Raw genomic sequence first — 21,438 nt, 5'->3', positions numbered from 1 at the left:
CCCGGGATAAACTACCGACCCAAGAGAAGCTGCTGGCAGGCTTTCTCACATACCCACATTGGCCGAATCTGAGACTCGAACCCACGCAGACAGAGGTGAGATGGAAGTTATCCGTAACGGAGAGCGCTTTAGACCACTCGGACACTCGGAGCCCTGACAGACAGAGAGAGAGAGGACAGAGAGAGAGAGAGAGAGAGGACAGAGAGAGATAGGACAGAGAAACGACAAAGACAGACAGATAGAGACAGACAGACAAACAGACAGACAGACATACAGAGACAGACAGACATACAGACAGAGACAGACAGACATAGATATAGACAGAGACAGACAAGCAAACAGAGAGACAAAGAGAGAGACAGAGACGGACGGACGACATATGGACAGACGGACGGACGGACAGAGGGACGGACGGACGGATAGACGGACAGAGATTGGAAAAGTTTCATCAGGCGTATCTGGACACAAAGTTTTTATCTGGGACGCAGAAAACTACTTACGCGAGAGTCATCCATACGCACCCCTTCTTTGATGCACTACATCAACATCTGCATTCTAATACATATTGTATGCACATGGATATCTCTGACAGCGCTTCAAATACACTGTTATTAAAATCAGTCTGTCAGCGCTTAGACGTTTGAGATCATGCTTAATTACAGTCACAGGCACGTTGTGTTAAACATAATGCAATAGTTGGGCGGCCAATTCAGTCCTGCTTCCGCCATCTGCTGAGTGGGAAATGTGTTGTTAGTTGATTGTTTTAGCTAACTTGATATTTACTATGACAGAAGTCAGTTGCTGAACGACCACCAGATGGGCATGTTGTCATTATAAATAAACATCAAAAGAACATGAAGCAATTGCCAGGCCGCAAGTTCAAAGACTTCGACTAACTGCTGAGTAGGAAAATTTACTGATATTTACAAAGACAGAATTCAGCGACAGAATGATCCCGAGATGTGCATGTGCATGTGGTCATTATAAGGGTACATCAAATGAACAACATTAGCTCATTAAGTATGCACTGTGTTTCCAAGTGCAGCCAAATAAGTAGCACACGTGACCATGAAATCGAGACATGTTGAGACTTAGAAATAATGAAAGTGCATAATGTATGGCTTAGTGTCTAGAATAAGACCTTCCCTTGGATGGACAAAATCTATCCACAGCCTGTCAGGTGAGTGCACTCTGACTTCAGCTGGGTGTAAGTAGTAATTGATTGAACCTTAATAATCTTTGCTTTTGAGAGTGGACTGCAACGGTTGCTGGTGGGACTCCAATTTATGCCAAAATAGGAGTCCTGGACCCCTAATTTAAATCCTAGCATTACCGCTTTGCAAAACATGACCTCTCGATTGCCGTTAATCGTTAAGGCAATATTAACAATGCGTGATACATTCCATACAATTTTTTTTGTTACATTATTAACCAGTAATAGCGGGGCCCCGAGTGGCCGAGTGGTCTAAAGCGCTCTTCGTTACGGATCACTGCCATCTCACCTCTGTCTGCGGCGGTTCGAGTCTAAGATTCAGCCAATGTGGGCATGTGAGAAAGCTTGCCAGTAGCTTCTCGTGGGTCGGTGGTTCTTTCCGGGGTTTTCCGGGTTCTTCCTCCACCATTAATACTGGCCGCCATGTATAGCCTATCGTGTGCTGAAAAATGGCGTTAAACCCCACAACAACAACAACAACAACAACCAGTAATAGCTGAATATTTCCCTCGTGTTCTGTTAACATAGCATCCTTACAGTGGACTTTATCTTATTTTTTCGAAGAGAATTTTCCGCCTATGGTAAGAGTAAAATGCATCATATCTATCAAAATCAGGATGTAAGATATAACACAAAATACACAGAAATTGCTCTGCTACATAGTTGGTTCCTTTCCGATGATGCCAGTGTTATTCAGTACAAAACAGAGATGCAGAGATAATGGTACAGTCTGTGAAAATCATATTATCAAAGATTGTATGCAAGAATGGCGTATTTAGAATTTTTTTAGTTCCTTTAATTACTGTTATTTATATCATGCGTACCACACACGAAAAATTGCCTGCACAATCAGTATGTTTTATATCGCAGTTAAGTTTTATTTTAAATCATTAGTTTTAGGAAAGCCCTGCGGTCTGGGTGGGTTGGAAAAAAAGGGGTTTCGGCCGAACTTCCATGGTGGACATGGTCTCAGTAGACATAAGGGTTTGAAAAGGCGTTGGATTAGTCCTCGTCCGAGGTCGTTCACGCTGGAGACTAGGTTTAAAATTGATTGGTGGTTGAGACTGCGTTTATGTTCCATTATTGCAGAGGAATTAAATTATTCAAGAAGGTTAGTACACATGTCGACATGATGGCGTTTTAATAATTTGATGAACAAAGTGAAATAATTACAAACTTTTTCTCACATCCACAATATTGGTAGCTAAAATATAGTGAGATATTGTTATTTACATATATAAAACTTACATGTAGCCGCATGCATAAAAAATATTTACATCATGAATTAACAGACTCTCAAGTAAATGAAACAATTTATTACCTTTCAAATACATTTCGTAAATAGAAAGAATGACGTCAATGGATATACATACTTTAAACATAATAAACACGTAACTGCTTTACGATATTTCCAAGATACAAATGTAAGTCAGCAAAGATTTTATGGCGTTAGTACTAAAACATTCTGTGAATCTGTAAGTGAACTATGTTTAAAGAAGGTCATCATTCTAAACGTTATCATTTTGGATAAGCCAAAATGCAACAAGATTATAACAATCAGACATATGAAAAGAAGAAAGCATCGAGTATATACTTTATCCACAAAACAAGAGCTCTGCAAGTAATGAGCAGAGAAATAGAATACAATGAGAATGAATATTTTGCCTCTGTTAGTATGCATGCGATATTGGAAACGGGGGCATTATCGTACAGACATAAACTAAACTTAAACAGAAAAGACAGACATTTATATTTTGATCCGATTTATTAACTTTGGTGTTATCACAGAGAAACAGACATCATCGACGGAAATATAGCTGTACAAATATTCTTGAATAAATGTAATGAAACAAAAAAGAGCACAAAGGACCACGTATTTCAGATACCAAAAGTACCAATCACTTTTATTCAGTGCATATCTGGAACTGTCATTCATTATAGTACCAAGTTGCCTGTAAAATATCAACATAAGGAGGTCAGATTCGTGACTGATGTAATAACCTTTATATATATATATATATATATATATATATATATATATATATATATATATATATATATATATATATATATGCACAAATCCGACCTTTCAGCGACAGCGTCTAAATTGCAACCTTTCGGCGACATCGTTGTATACGTAATATGTTTGGGTCATGATTGTGCCTATATAGTGAATACTGTACAGAATACTGAATGGAATATGAAAACACACGAAAAAGTGGTAAAATAAAATAAATGACAAACATACATTTTTTGTCGCCCATTTACTGTCGCCGAAAAGTAAAACTATGTACGCTCATGCAAAAAAACAACCTTTGGGCGACCGGTCGCCGAATGGTTCATGTGTCGCACAAAGGTTTAGTATATATCTCGCTGATGTAAAATTTATATGTGTCACCTAACAGTATTATATACAGTGTATTTAGCTATTACGATTACCAGCGAGACGGTAATAAAGTGATCGCAAGGGTTAGACGGTCTGAATATCGGGGTTCTGCTGTCGGCATCCATAAAATATTAGCTTATGTGATCACTTCTCGTAATCAGGCGACTGTTTTAGTATACTTATTAAACGGGACTGAAATAACTGGCCGTAATCCGGAATAGCGTAATGGTTTTAATTCGGACTGTATAAAGTTTTAATCTTAAAGATAGGCGTGGTTATTTAGATATAGATCGATTTTGCAAATATTTTGTGGGAGAGATTATTGTTTAATCTTTATATTTTTTTATTCTGTATATAGCAGGCATTATGTATATGAATTTCAGATGATTATACGTATTTTTTTTTGTTATATGCAAGTCTGCGAATCAGCCGATTTTCCATTTAAAATATTTTTTTTCATAATTCACTGGAGTAATTTATGAATGGGGTCACGGGTGGCCGATTGGTCTAATGCGCTCACCTTTATTATATCACTGTCACTGCCCTCCGTCCGCATGGGTTCGAGTCTTGACTCTACCTACGTGGGCATGCGAGAAAGCTTGCCAGTAGCTTCATGTAGGTCAGTGGTTCCTCTCTGGTTCTTTTTCCACCAAAAATACTGACCACCATGTAGAGCCACATAAATTGGTGTTATACACGTACACGTACACATACCAACCAACCAACCAACCAATCAAATTAAACTGGTTTTTGTCCTAATGTAATTGATAGACGTTGATAACATTATGAATAAGAACATCGAAGAGTATTTTCGTAATATTCTTAGTTTAATGGTAAACATATCCACATATCACGCAGGTGTACCAGGTTGGAATCCAGCAACCTACTTTCATTTTTCTTTTTAACTATGTGTATTCAACGTTGAGTTATGAAAGAGAACTATGTTATTACTAAGCAGTGGCCTTAGCAAACGCGTGGCTGGAGTTGGATTATTTGGCGGAACCGCTGGGTTTACGCGAGGGGCCTCCTGTAAGCATTGCATTTGGAAATAATCTTTAAAACAAGTTTTATACAATATCGAACTTAACATTTCTTCCATCGATCTAACGTTACTTTCTCTCTGTAGATACATTTTTAACATTTACTAATGCGCGGGGCACCTTGAATGCGGGGCCTAATTGGGCTTCATCGGTCCAATTGGCCGAAAAGAAAGCAGGCTCTGTTACTACTACTATTTTCTATACAAATATCATGAAAAACACAGCAGAAAATAAATGGTGATCAGTTGACATTATCCAGTAAGAGAGCTTCTACTTCAATTTATTATACATTTTGCCTGTTACCAAGTGAAGCTGGGCAGGATTGGGTCAGAACCTATAGCAGTTAAACAACTCAGTTGTAGATGACGAAGAATACAAAGCCATACTTAAAGTACTGTTAGAAACCTTTTTAAATAGGGAATATTACAACCTAATGGAAGAGTTGGGGAGGGGAATTAAGAAGAAAATTAAATCAATAACCAAAACATATTGTCAAGTCAAACAAAACATAAGACGGGTAAGACAAAGAGAGTGCAATACAATAATAATTATTTAAATACAAAAAGAAGAGGATAAAATAAAAGTGATGAAAGTACGAAGCTTTATAAGATTACAAATTAACTGGCACAAAATGATGGCAGGAGAATTCTCCAATTTACATATAAAGGCAAAAAGGATGCAAATCATGGAAGAAATAAGAAAAGGAAATAGCAGGCATATGGAAAAACTAAAAAAAGATAACGTTACCATAACTAAACCAACACACATAATGAAAGAAATATACAGCTCTTAAAATGAACTAAACGCTACACAAATATATTACGGGAGGGGGGTGGGTGATAGAAGAATACGCTGGGAATATAGAATTGTCGCAAATCCCACAGGACTCTAGGTCTCTATGTGAAAAACGTATAATATCAAATGAAATAATTGCAGCATTCAACTCCATAAAGGAAAATCATTTGTTGGTCGTGGCGTAACGACATATGTATATATTACCTTACAATATCTCTTAATTCCAATATTAAAGATACGATATGTTAATATTCTATTAAATAATGAAATGACGTCCACGATGAAAGAAGGGCTAGAAACATTTATGTATAAGTGGAAAGGAGATGTAAAAGACATAACGAGTTGGATATCGATATCGTTTTTAAATACAGACTATAAAATACATAGTAAGATCCTTTCTAACAAGTGTCGGAAACATAATTATCCTTATATTCATAACAAAATTGTAACCTTAAAAACAGCGATTGATTTTTTGGAAACTAAAGAGAGGAGGGGCCTTGATCGTATGTATCAAGAAAAGGTTTTTGACAGAATATAGTATAGTTACATAGATATAGTTTCTTATATATGCACGATGAAATTTAATATAGAACGTTTCGCGAGACAGGATTGTTCCTTATCGATATTATTTGTAATAGCAATAGAAGCCCTTCGAATAAAAATACATTACAATAAAAATATAAAGGAAATTTAACTCCCAAACTTCAAAAAGGAATTATTAATGGTACAGCATGTTCGTGACTAATACAAATTTTACATCCGATGCCTACACCTTCAAACATTTAGAAAATGAATTTATGGACTTCGGGAAAGCATTAGAATCTAAAATTAATCATGCAAAACAAATGAAATTGTTAATAAGTAAATGGCGGGAGAACAACCATGGACTCGAACCAGAACTTGTAACGACACGTGCAATAGGTTTAGGAGTGACTTGTGTGTATGTACGGGGGGAGGTATAAGAGTATACAAATTCAACACAATTGAGAAAAAACTACGAACTAACTTACAAATGTAGGCACATGCAAATTTGAATATAATGGATCGAATGCAGGTCGCTCAGACATATGTATATTAACATATGGTATATGTTTAACTAGGTAGATTTAAAGGACAGTATGATAGATAACTTTGACAAAGAAATAATCCTGTTAATATAGGGAGGGTAGTTACATTACCACTGCAGCGAAACTCATAAAGTAGGGATGACTAAATAATCAAACATCTTAGACATTATGAATTGGAAAATATTTCAAAAAGCATTAAAAAATAAACTAGATAAAGGGGAGTCTGTGTAAAAGATATATATTTCTTTGTGTATACGTTGAAACAAATGCATGGGATATACAGAAACAATAATATAACCAAATTAATAGAACCAACAACAAAAATGAGATATATAAAAACTATAGTTCTTAAATATATAGTCAGATCAAGAAAATATGGGCTGAAGAAAAATTTGTTTGGCTAACTGGAGATGTATCATTTAGAAGATATTTAAAAAATGACCCGTATATCACTTTTTGTAAAACAAAGTTTATACGCCAAAAAGTCATTCGATATTGAACTGAAAAACAAATAAAGAGAGAACGAAATTAGCTGCAAAAATAAAAACTAAGCATCGTACCATTCAGACAGAAAGCGTACTACTGTACACACAACGGATAAAAATAGCAAAGAGCTATACAAAGAAATAATAAATTGTATTACAGATGTCTTGATCAGATGTGGTAGAACATCTTTTCCGATTTGAAAGAAAGAAAAAAAAAAACAACAACACGGCATTGTAGAAAACCTGGTATATCTTATACATACAAAAAACATAATTGTCTTTCTATATGTTCCGGCTGCCAAACAAGAGGTCACAAGTTTGAAACTCGTAGCGGCATTCGCAATATATTTTTTTAATTACCTTTTTATATTTATCAACAAACTTCTTTTAAACTCCCTCCCCCAGTTTATTTATTTATTTATTTTATTTTTTAATTCCCGTCCTAGGACGGGCAATCAAAATATCATATAAAAACACCCACATTTGTCTTACTGTGAAATCCAGGCTGCCAAACAAGAGGTCGCGAGTTCGAAACGAGTGGCGGCATCACAATTCTTTCAAAACTTTATTTGTTTGTATGTTTAAACTTTTTTTGTTTAAAGTCGCTGATCCCAAAATAAATTACGTTTTTGTATTCCCGTCCAAGGACGGGCAATTGACCTAGTAAATTAGAAATTCGTAGAAACACAGAAGGGCGGGGGGGGGGGAGGAGAGAGGGGAAATGATGGTAGGGGTTGGTGCATTTCCAGAAAGGGCAGTCAGATATACCTCTTGCAGTAGAAGAGAGGAGCTCTAAGATATGAACTGCACGGCTTCCCCGCCAGGAATGGGAGGAAAGAAACATACTGAAAAACAATTTAACAAATAGGAAAGGAAAATCAATGGCTCAGGTACCCGAGTGGTCTAAGATGCTCGCCTTTAAAATCACAAAATATTCTCATCTCGCTCGCTTCGGGTGAGTCTGATTTCGGGCTAGAATTTAAGAAAACATATCCATCGTTAAGTCCGCCAACGCGTCGAATCAGATAAACAACAACAACAACAACAACAAAACAAACAACATGCGTTAATGCTCGGGGTTCCTTTCCTAATTGACTCTTGCATTATGTATGAGAGAAACTTTTCTTACGTCAAAATACCATAACACTCAGACTTGATCTCCGATTTGTAACTTTGAAGAAATATAGAAATGGCATGAAGGGTTATCAGCTAGTTTAGACATCAATGGAGGTAACGTCACTGTGTGTAAATTCCTAATTATCAACCATTCTGAAGTTACGAATGTTGTTGATTTACACACTTGGCCAACGTGTTTCTCATGTTATACACTACACCAATGTTAAATCTATGACCAAAATATAATGCGGAGGTCGGGGTGGGTGGGTGAATTATGTTTTAGGTAAACTTTACTACAAACAATCCAGTGGGTAAACTGGAAGGACCTCCGTCAAAAGAGATTCAACTCAAACTCGGATAGAAGGTGATGGGGTTGGAAGGTTTTGTGTTGGGGGGTGGACGTGATTATAAAAATCGATTATACCTAAACTCAATCCCTACTCCTACCTAATCACATTTCACTACACCCCAACCAAACCGGAGCAGACAAACATGGCCATTTCACCAGTGTCAAATATATCTGGGTAAAACGTAATGAAATTATATGCAATGTTTGTCTTGATGTATAGGTACTTCTATACAGAAATAATATCCATTGGATATGGTCACTAGGGAAGATATTTTGGAAATTATATTGCCTCTACCATCCGAAGATAATAGTCGTATCGACATGTTTCTTTCTAACACGGCTGACATTAACAATACTTATGTATAGACTATTTTTTCGCTCATTGATCTTTATTTCCTCCATTAAGAGATTTTGCATTAGGTATCGAGTTAGGCACATGACAAATAAAGTTTCATAGTTACATAAAAGAATAGTTTCATGTATACAAAATATACACAGCACCTCCACGCACCAACAAAAAACAACAACAAGTAAACACAAGGCGTTTCCCTTTATACATGTAGCTATCGGAGTGTACTTTTCAAACATACTCAGGGGCCCCGAGTGGTCTAAAGCGCTAACCATTATGGATCACTGCAATGCCACCTCTGTCTGCGTGGGTTCGAGTCTCGGGTTCGGCCAATGTGGGTATGTGAGAAAGCTTGCCAGTAGCATCTCGTGGGTCGGTGATTCTTTCCAGGGTTCTCCCTTTACCATTGATACTGGCCGCCATGTATAGACTCTCTTGTGCTGAAAAATGGCGTTAAACCCTACAACAACAATAACAACAACAACAATAAACATACCCTGATGGTTTCTTTCATTTCGGCAATCGCTATAATGCATTACGACTATCTGCAAGTGACCCTAGATGCATTTCCTTATATATATATGTGTGTGTGTGTGTGTGTGTGTGTGTGTGTGTGTGTTTATTGTCACACCTGTCAATAGCTTCCACCGATGGGAAAAGGCCAAAGGCATAATTCTCTATAGGTGAACTCTGTACACAGGTTCACCTTTCAAATTTGGTGTTTTGGAAAAACTGGAAAATATATTCGAGGAACGATTTTTACCCAAACGAATGTATCAAAAGGTCTGATAAAACAGATTTAGCAAAGGATCTAAACCACCCTAAGAAAGGTTTCACTTGCCCAATAATGATTCAGATATATCCATTGATTACATGCAGCGATATACCTATGTCATTCACTTGCAGATGTACAGCACAATTACAGAAAAGAAGCTACAATGACCTCTAATAACAATGCTGAAGAACTCAGCAAATATAACAGTCACAAGTTAGGTTATGTGCACTACTATATCGAACCATTAATAGTTCAAGAGGCATCGAAAGAACTACCGGTATTGAATGTTTGACAGATTATGTTATGTTTGTAATGACTGAAGGTGGTTGTGAATCAGAATTATTATGATCCTAGATATATGCACAAACCCCGACGATACATTCGAGTGAGACGAAGGTGTAAGATAAAATATGATGGCAATATGGTACGTCCAAAACAAAATTATATTATGTTCAAAAATGAAGCATATCTGTATGGTTAGGCCATACCTGTAAATAAATTAGATCGGCAATTGGATGAAAAAATTGTTTTAAATACCTGATAGCATTGATGCTCGATGCATGTTAGAAGCATATTTGCAGATTTAAAAACGTCCCATGGTCATTTCAAGGCATGACCGGATTAAGTTGGGTGGGTAGCAGAGAGCATACGCTCCGGGTCCCTGCCCCTTGTCACAGCGGCCGCATCGGTTGCCATGGATACCATTACATGTGTTTAAATAAACCATATATAGGTCTAAACCGTGTAATACATAGCCTATTAAAGCTGAATTATACACGTATAAAGAACGGTATAAGAACTGCTTTCTGGATGTATTTGTAGATCTATAACAGTCCCCCTTTTTAAGTGCTTTATGCAAATAAAGCCTTAAGCGAGCGCTGTTTCAAGTACTATCACATGTACCGGCACGAATACACCAACCAGATGAAATGTATTAACATTGGTTTCAAAATAAATTAATAATGATCACAAGAGTTCAAAATCATTTATACCAAAATTATGTGCACACAAGAAGTACCTCATTTAATAAAAAAAACTTCAAATTGTATGTGCAATCATTTTTGTAACAGAAACACAGATGCAGACAGATGTCTTGTTTGAAAAGCAGCAGTGTTTGAATTATACGTATACTTGAAGTGGTTGAGACAAAAAGCCATAGATTATTACGGAAAGATTTATTCTTAAATTTAAGAATAATGCTTTATTCCAGATGCGAATTGCAGATCCCTGGGATCAGAAATACTCTAAAATATTATTAAATGAAACGAAATTTCTAAAATACCAATATATACCATTTGCACCAAATACCCCGAGAAAAGAACAGCCCTAAAATACGTTTAAATGAAACAAAAGTTATAAAATGCCAACAAGATATACCATTTGTACCATATACACATGGTAACAATAAAACAGTTTGTCAGTCAGAATAGCAGGATGTGGATTTGAAATGTTTAAGCTATCCGGATTGATAACATACGAATTATGTTATAAGTTTAAAACAAATAGGGTGATATTTACTTATACTGATTCTTCATTAATTCTTCTTAAAACTGGAAAGTTTTACAGTGACATCAATAAGAACTTTACATTTTACGAGATCAGTGACTATTCAAAAGAAAAAAATATTTGTTATCACACAAATAAACAAGAAAGCTCCTGGATGTTTCCAAACTGAATTGAACTGTGATCGAGGTAGAGAGTTCGTAGGATTGAGATCCTAACTGTATTCAATCAGAGCTGATAAAGATAAAACAAGTTTAGAGTGGAATTAAACTATGTGTGATTATAAAATATTACAATTCGAGGTGTGCCGAAATATCTTATTAAATCATTAGAACGTTACCAATAAATTAATTTGCTTATGGCACACAATCGCGGTATCTATAACATTAAGATAAATACGGTGGCATTAAGTCACTATAACTAATATTTCTGTTTTTCAAAGTTGGCATATTTCCTTTTCGACAAGTGAACACTATAACGTAGGTACCCAATGCTTACAGCTTAAGTTAAGGTGCGATATTTCCTGAAACAATTATGAATTGTTAGCGCACGGAAAATCAAAAGGTGTTGATACTTTATTGATGTTATTGTTTCAAACTATATATAATGACTCCTTTAGTTTTATCTGGAATGGAATGGTTCTCGTCAATACATGACCGAATCCTTTTTTTATCCTCGCCAGAACGTGTATTTATAAAAACACTTTGATTAGCATTGTAACCCCGAACGTCCACCACAAATAGATTTTAAACATATCTGCCTCTAGAAACTACGTCGTTAAAGATTGCTACATCAGTAAGTAACAAAGTATTGGCTCCTTGGTGTATCAGGATGAAGCCGGGCTGGAATAGGATTTAGCAAAGATACTGAGAGCAATTTCATGACTAAAATATTTATTTATAATGTAATTGAACGATGAATGAATCTGACACATTACTCGAGCGTATCATGTCATACAATGGAAATAGCAGAATGATGCACATCGTGTTTAATTTCCGATACAAGGAAATGATATTATTCCTCAATGGAAGTAATCAGAACATGGAACATCAGCAAGTAATCAAACCAAAGTCACCGTATGGAACTTATAAACAAATATAACCAATATATGGATATATCACTATGGATGATCATTGATTATTGCATATAGAATGTGTCGATAAATATGAACAGTTTATGATTCGATCACCAACGGTATCAAAAGTATATGGTTTATACACAGGTCTAAACAATGTATTTCATCCACAAATAGGATGTATGCCTTATTGATTTCACTCGTGTAGCAATATTCAATAATAATTATTTAAAAAATCAACACGTGTATCTCACGGTGTCAATTGATGATCGCGATATATTTCTGGTTCCACAGCTTTCGTGAAATGGTCAAGGAGCCACCACGCAATCATCTTCGCTAACCAAGGTTCCGATAATTTTACCCTATCTACACCTTGGCGGATCGAACATATATTTTAGTGATTAGTCCTAGCAACATCTATTGCATTTCATAATTTGCATACCTTAGTATATAATGCCAGCTAACCAGTAGCGTGTAACAGCGGTGCATTGTGCATTGGCCGAAAATGGTGGAAGCAATTTAATTCAAAAGGGTACTTTTTAAGTTTAACATAGAAAGTATGACTATGGACCAGAGATAAACCATTAAAGGTTTATTTGAGTGAATGGTGTTTGTACAAACACGGACCGGCAGTGGAAAATTGATTCGTTATGAATCTATTCAAGTTGTGTGCTCCCCTTGTCTCGATCATGTAGGAACAGTGTTCAAATTTTAACAACTTAATTTTGATTAGATGCGCTGCATCCAATAGAATTCACATATCCGAAGCACAGAAACATGTCGATGATAAGGTTAACATATTGGAACCTTGTTAAGCAAAGATGTCACACATGGTCTACCCTTCCCTATCTGCTTAAGGATCCATCAAGAGCCTCCATATTCCTTAAAAACCCATTGGTCCCAAAGCTTTGGTCCCCCACGTGAGTAAACCAATACCGTCCTCCGAGCTATCGACCCCAACATCCGGATTACACAAAACCCACAGAAATCTACGATAACCCATTTAAAACAATTATAAATATATTGACCAGACTGAGCCGTGTAGCAAATAAAACACGGTTAACTAGTTATCCCCTCTCGTCACAATACTGCAGTATACATTACTTCCCTCATCTCCTGAGTGCCACTATGAAGTGGCATGTTTTATCTTCCTTATATTCAGGGCGGCGCTTTGAGTGGCATTATTAGTCTAGGCCTCTATCCCGCACGAAGAGTTAAAGCGGCTTGTATTGTTGTTTGATTTCAAGCCATTTTCTTGTTAGCTTATATCCATAAATGAAACACTAGAGCACAAAGAAAAGAGAATTAACTTCGATAACTCCAGAAATAGTGGAATTAATTAGATTTGAAAACAATGCGAAATGATGAACATCAGTCACTGGGAGTAGAACGTTACTTTCCGGTACCGACTGTCTTTGATGCCGAATTTTCACTGTTTCATCAGATGAGATTTCTAGACCCATACTGCCATAAAAATGCCCATCGAATGTGAAAACGGAGTGATCTAAATGAGAATGTTGAAGATAAAGAAGAAAATGAAATAAGTCATCGATGGGTGACAAATGATAGAAAAAACATCGACAAGAGGCCATTCGAAATATGTCCGTCTACTTCCAGTTTCCACACAAGGTTAACGCTTGCAAGATAAACGGCCAATATTACTTCAGTGAACATATAATATAATTTTTTTTTGTGGAAGGTCTTAATTACCTGGGCCAAATCAAATCAAGTGCATGGGAGTCCACAATTTCAAAAAGGCCCGGACCTTTCTCGAAAGGTCACCAAAGCAAAAGTCTGTGACTATTTACTCAAAGTGTGCATTTAATCTCTATCAATTTAGTGCTTTGTTTTATCGCAAATGATCATTCAACAAATAATCATAGTATAGGCTTCATTAGATTATACATATTTCTGAGTGAAGGCAAATTTATTGCATTTTATAACATCACTGAATTTACAATTTGTTTTGAATGTTAAACTACCAGACAAAATAATAACAGTAGAATTATGAGCATCAACATTTTTTGTATTCATTTGAAGTGGATAGCTTGTGGCATCTGAACTTGTGTAAGTACGTTACCATAGGATATGTTATCACGTGTACTTCTCAGATCATGACAGAGGCAATGCTTGTAGGCATGCAGCATAGTCGAACCTTATGTTACTAACTTCTGCTAGATTTTGCTGTACATCCAATAAATTATAATTCTCTTATACAATTTGTTTCTTTGAAAACCTTTGGAATATAGCATACCTGGCCGACCAGCTTTAGTCACTGATAACCCATTCCACATTTTATTTTACATATTATGCAAAACATATATATATATATATATATATATATATATATATATATATATATATATATATATATATACTGGAAGAATTAAATATGATGTTCGTTGTGGCTGCTGTGCCAATTATTCTCTCTGTAGTTGTAAAAGAAAGCGATTCTATCTTTTACTCATCATTAACCGTTTGTGCCAATGATTGATTGGTAATGATATTGTACTGGAGGAAAATGGTTTGTAACTCATAGTTTTGATTAGCAAATTATACCACTGCAGGGAATTTTGCAACTGGAATGAATACGTATTCGCATGTTACGCAATTATGAGTACACTAGCAGAAATCATTAATTTTGGCTGTCGTGATTTGTAATTGATTTTCTTTTTTTATTTTCTAAACTTTAGTATAAGTGAATAGATATTATACATCCAAGAGACCTCTCCTGGTGACGTGCTAGAAACAATCCATTACCCAGGCAATTTAAATAATACATCACCATAATTTTGTTTTGACAATTGTTTATTGAATTAGTGAAGTGTATTTGCCGTTTTCATTGAAATCTGCAGTTTTCTCTGCTGCTCTTATATGTACGTGTTAAATCAAATATATCTTTACTAAATTCGTAAGCATATGATAAATTGAAAATAAAATTACTTGTTCATGCAGTCTGTTGTTATTCTCTTTATGAGCAATGAATGTTGATGCTCGCGCAATTTTTTTATTGTTCTATCCCGACCGATCAGGCCTATTTTCCATTTCAAACAAATTATTTATGCGGCGTTCTCTTCCAGACCGTAGAAACGTGTTACGTTTATGCTGAAAACATTAGGTATATATTCCTTTAAACGTCTAATGATTAAGAGCCGCGTTGTTTGCTTACTTCTCATGCTTTATAAAGATCAATATAAGCAAACTAAACTATCGTAATTGGGAATTCGCCATGCATGTTGTAAAACTTGTGTATATGACTTATTTTGTTTTATGTACTGCATGCAGTTTGCACTCAGCCAAGTATGATAGCACATAGTCATACTCATAACAGTCAACCAATATTCGTGGTGGTATCTGAACTGTTAAAAATCTATATTTGAACTGTTAATAATCTCTAACGAAATGTTCTTGCCTGTCTATCTAATAGTCTGTATAGTAATGTATGTCTCTCTTCATCAGAAATAAAATACCCGAAATACACACCTATTGTTTTGATACGAATCTGTAGTCATAAACGAAGTAACAGAAAGAAGTAAAACCACCATGTTTTGTAAAACTGAACAAATAATTTAAGTATGAAAGTTATACAATAAAACATTTACAGTATTATGGAACAAATCCAAAGACTACCAAAAGTTTTGTCACAAGTCCTAAAGAATAAAATGTTACGAATGAATTCCAGATCATCGAATAAACTGATCTACCACCAGTGCTGATGAATCACAATGGCATGGTTCAGAAATCCTTTGAATACATTCATAATATTCCAAGAATAATATTTGTATCAAAATAGCATTTGTGATGTTCCAATGAATAATAATCTCCAGTCAACGTTTATCTATGCATATCTGCAATGCGATTTGAACACAAGAACATATGAAATAAGAATCCGAAGTAGGAATTAATTATTTGTTCAGTTCTCACCCTATATATATATATATATATATATATATATATATATATATATATATATATATATATATGTCCAGTACTCTGTTACCACTATATGTCGCAATATACCCATGTGACAGACCTTAGTAATCAAGCGAACATTTCATAATACATACGTACACAACCACCTGATTTAAACTAGCCAAACATAAATAACTCCGAACTTGTCAATATGTTTATTAGTAGCAAACTGGCAACACCTAATTATAGACGTTATATAATCTACATGCCAAACTTAAATCAAGCAAAATAGTCAGACACCAAAATTTACACACAATATGGATATGCATAACATATTCCAGGGCTCTCTTCACTCTAAATAATTTGAAAATCTTAGGCAATATACAGTCGTAGAGTATAATACATTTCTAGTAAAACAACTTATTGTTATTATTGTTTCCCGTTCTACGTTCGAATTCTTTCCAACAATGCAACGTTATCTTCACTAGCTCTGTTCTCAGTTTAGTTCTTTAATTTATCTGTTTTTGTTTAATTCAATTGTCAATATATCAGTGTTACTTCTTAATGCAATGTCTTTTGGAACATGACTGTATTTTTGCAAACCTGTGTTCCAAATTATTCAATAGAGTGCTTACAAATTTCAAAATCTCTATTTCGACCGTACAACCTTGCACCAAACCGATACTATTGGTCACATCTTGTCTAAATAATCATTTATATTTTGTGCCACTGTTAAACACCAGCCTGTAATTTATTGGAAACTTCGGAGAATGTATCCTCAATTGTCATCTTGTTTTTATCACTTAAGTCTGAAATGAACAAATTGGAAGAATTTTTGATAGTTCTTGTTGTGCTTGGAATAACATTTTTTTTTCTTTTCTAAGTCTAAACTTCCTCTGTAATTTTTTTTCACTAGATCATTTTTGTTCTGTAAATGTGCCAGTCTACTAATGTTAGCTATTATCTTTACATTCAAGTTTGTAATTTTAGCATTACATTATCTTTATCTTTTAATTCTTTAAATCATTTATTTTTTGATTTCCCTATTCAAATCATTAGTGGCCATCCTTTTAGTACTTACGAAAAAATCTAGCAAAGCTTGACCCTCCCCCCTCCCTGTACACATGCGTACTTTTCTACATCCCCCACCTACGTACGTACACTTGACGCACACCCCCAGCCCCCGAATTCTATAGAACGATCTATATTTAATCCACGTAGAAACAATCAAGGATTAGTAATATTAACGTGTTTAAAAAACAGATAATCCACAGACGTTTAATGTCTGTCTGCATCAAAGAAATAAGCTGCGTAACCTTAAAAAGTTTGTCTAGTGTCCGCTAAAATTCAAACGCCGATTGAACCCAGTCGAACAGGTTAAGTATTAGACAAATTATTATCGAAGGTTTCACCCTCCCCACCCCACCCGTTTCCTATGCGTACGTAAATTATCCGGAGACCATCATATGTATGCATTTGCTCCATCATAATAAAAATGTAAGAAGCATCCTTCAGCTCTAGATTTCGGTGATATATTAAATTATCTTACTTTTTGCTCAGTTTTATGTCGTCAAATTGTTTTATATATATTGAATGTTTCAGAAAGTCACCGCTCTGGTGGCCTAGCGGTTTGAGCGTCTGCCTCGGATGCTGCAGGGCGCAAGTTCAAACCCCGGCCGAGTCATACTAAAAACTTATAAAAATGGTATCAACAGCTGCCCTGCTTGGCGCTCAGCATTAAGACGTTAGTGTTAGGACTGGTCGGCTTGGTGTCAGGATAAGGTGACTCTGGCACCTCATGCAGTATGTCTATGTCATAATGCCCCAGTGCTAGACATCACAATAAAGTGTCACACTGTACACCTCGTAGTGATATGAGTGAAAATTTGTTAAAGCTATATTAAAACTTCAAATCACACAGACACAAATACACTGTTTCAGAAAAGAATCGACATTTTACAGCATATCAGACCTATATCACATGATGCCATATTTTGATAAAGAACATGGCCTTTTTCTCGTTGTCCGTTTTGATAACTGAACATACAAATGCATATTCAATTATACGCTGCTTGCATTAAAGGATAAGTAATATTTGCGTTCTTAGCATTCTAGTTGGCCTGGTGTCAGAATAATGTGATCGGGTAGGACATGATGCTACATGTCTATGGCATGATATCCCAGTGCTAAACATCATTATAAACTGCCACACTGCAAACATCGTAACGACCTGACTAGAACTGTTAAAGCTACGTTAAAAATTCAAACACACATATGCACATAAACGCGATATACAAAAATGTCCTGAACGATTTCTCCGCCATTGTGAAAAGATGAAAAATATAAAACTCTGCTGTAAATTTAATAAACCAGACAAGATCATCAACAAAGCTCACCACATAACATCGCGCCTGTAACTTATACACAATCTCCTAAGATAGACAAATAACACCATCCAAGCTACAACCAACATTAAAGTCGGAATGTAATAAGGGATTAGTGGTTGAGCGACGACATAAGTGTTATTCAAAGAATAGCCAAATCCAAACTCGCAATAAATAGTCATGTAACAACATCCCAGCTACAACAAAAATAAAATCGTAATGTGATAATGGCTCCCACGTGATAAATATGTGAACACTTGTAAACCTATGGCATAATATTAGTTCCGTTGCGTCCCAAGAGCCTTGTATAAATGCCTTTCTAGTTACCCTGTATTGTTTCAATAGGCCTACATTTATTTATTTAGTCTGTTATCTTTGTCTGGTCTAATTATTATATTATTCGAATTATGCCTTGTTTTTCTACCAAAACATAGATTGCCACATGTTACATATTTTAGGAAACCATCCTGTATTAGAAAATACAATATAGTGTTGTAATATGTCAATATCTCGACTACTCACATGCGTGTCCCTTACTATGGAACTCTTCAGGTGTGAACCCTATTAAGCTGATTATACATTTTATCGGAGTTGAGAACGATGTATTCTCTCTAAAAGTCCTTTGCCATCATAAAACAAACTCTACTGTGATATTCTATAACATTATATATATATATATATATATATATATATATATATATATATATATATATATATATATATATATATATATATATATATATATATTGTAACAAATATCATCCATATTATATCTCTAATTACAATATTGAAAGGGACAAAGTTTAGACAAGATCTATAAACTAATCATCAAACTAAATCCGGATTGAGGCGCAAGAGATGTCGTGTAACAATTGAACCCTAATGATCATGAATACTTACGATGTGTAAGTGTTCTTCACTCTTCTCATGTTATCTTCTTATATTTGCTTTACGGATAAGTGGTATTCAGCTATGCTGCATTTAGGTTGCCACATTTGTCCTATATGAAACTTGTACTGAGTAAAATATTGAAACATGTTATATTCCAGATTTGTGACGAAAATCGCCGAAAACATACAATTTTCTGACAAAATGAGCATGGAAGAGAGCGGAAGCAACCTCGATCGAGTTTTTCCTACTTTCATTTTAACACTGCGTGACTTCACGTTGGATCTGGTTTACCAGGGCAAGCAAATAACGAGTGACGAATACTTAGAGGTTGTGTGCCTGAACCTTCAGCCCGATACAAGCCCAAAAATCAACAACAACAACATGGTACGGCTTTGCCTGAGGGAGTATTTCAAGATACGAAAATGTTTTACCTTCGAGAGACCAGGCGGAAAGACTGTTTTGTCTTGTTTAGATGATGTGGAAGACAAGGACCTAGACAAAGATTTTATCAGAGACTCCCAGCTCTTCACAGATTATGTACATAACAAATGTCATCCGAAGCAAATGAAAAATGGCCGTCCAGTCAATGGAAGACGTAGGTTTTACTTCAATTTACATCCTGAGTGTGACTCATAGGACGAGTGAAAAATGGCTAGTAGTTGTATATAAAAGGAACGCATATTGAATATTTGATTATCATTTATAGAAATGTAAGGCACTTAAAACATATTGGTCAGGCAAAATCATAGCAAATATACTCATTCGCAAGCTGACGCTATATTTAGAAAAGGACAATATACTGTTTGCTCATGAATGAAAGGAACCTAGTTACAATATAAGTGAATAATAGATGAATTGGATAAATTATTTTTAAGAAAACGTTTTCAAACTATTATTAATGTATCACCACACAAATAAACCATCATATATGATTTCTGAATGATGTATAACGGATTTGTTTTTGGATTAAATTAATACTTACAGAGTTCGCAATACTGGCAGAATCGTATATTGAATCGATCCGGAAGGGAAACGTTCCAAATGTTGAGGGCGCATTGAATAACTTGGTAAACGTGGAGAACACACGTGCCATCGAGGGGAGTGTAAGAATCTACCAGTCTGGGATGAAAAACCTGCAATATCCCACAGCCGATAGCAGTGCTTTGTTCGCTTCACACGTAGTATGCTACAATGAGGCCCTTGATTTCTTCCGGAAACATTCCATGAACGATGTTGAAGGCAATTACTATTTCATCGTCAACGTAAGCTGACGTTTAATGCTATTTCTCCTCGTGAATGAAATGCAGTAGTATTGTTACTATCATAATTGATAACTGTAATATCTCGGCATATTATATATAAAAGTAATATAATCATCAATTTGATTAATTCGTAAAAATAGACAGATATCTCGATATAACCAGTGTATGTTATGGTGCTTTGTTTGTCACCATCTGATATTTTGTAACGTGAGTTATTCGTTCAGACAATATTTTCTTGCATGCAGAGTCGGATAAAAAAGGAGTATGAACAGTTTAAGACTCGAGATCAAGAGGAGTCAGCAAAAAAGTCGCAGGAGGCTCTTGAATTGTTGGATTCCGTGGTTAAACAAAATGTTAATGATGGTCGCTACCACAGCAAAGACGGGTATAAATTATACCTTGAGGATATGAAGAATTTAGAGACTAAATACGACTCACTCTCTGGACTGGGATGTAAGGCAAGTATATCTCTATTCACCTCCAGCCCTCTCAACCCAACGCCTGTACATACACTTTTATTTTAGTTATATCAATTGCTTTATTAACAATAGCTTACATTTACTTTTCAAAGCTTTCAGTTATCAGTTACTGTTATGACATGGAAGACAGAACCACAACTCCATTAATATGATTTTGTTTGCAATAAGGATTAACTTAACAAATGGATATGACGAAATAAGTATTAGCTGTAAATATCGAACAAAACGGCGTAAAGTATTATCATTCATCATCGATTAAAATGCAACTTATAACATTTATGTTGGTGTTCAGTAACAGTTGTTTTAGTAGTGAGTGTTATGTTTTTAACATTTAACTGCACATACATTTACATCCAA

At 35.4% G+C, this 21,438-nt stretch overlaps 1 protein-coding gene across 10 annotated transcripts in view; it reads left to right on the top strand.

The window, feature by feature from the left end:
- The window catches only part of LOC149797357 (guanylate-binding protein 7-like), a 103,441-nt gene that overhangs the window by 60,149 nt on the left and 21,854 nt on the right, over positions 1-21,438 (top strand). For all 10 annotated transcript variants that reach the window (XM_089962125.1, XM_089962123.1, XM_089962118.1 and 7 more), the window contains 3 exons: positions 19,499-19,935; positions 20,325-20,602; positions 20,848-21,060. In XM_089962125.1, the coding sequence (XP_089818251.1) occupies positions 19,499-19,935; positions 20,325-20,602; positions 20,848-21,060 (928 nt within the window). The remainder of the gene's footprint in view (positions 1-19,498; positions 19,936-20,324; positions 20,603-20,847; positions 21,061-21,438) is intronic.

Source organism: Sinohyriopsis cumingii, chromosome 6, assembly GCF_028554795.1.
Source record: "Sinohyriopsis cumingii isolate HCF-2022 chromosome 6, ASM2855479v2, whole genome shotgun sequence".
Classification (NCBI taxonomy): domain Eukaryota; kingdom Metazoa; phylum Mollusca; class Bivalvia; order Unionida; family Unionidae; genus Sinohyriopsis; species Sinohyriopsis cumingii.
Note: the sequence above shows the minus strand (reverse complement) of the source record. Positions and strands in the feature narration are given on the sequence as shown.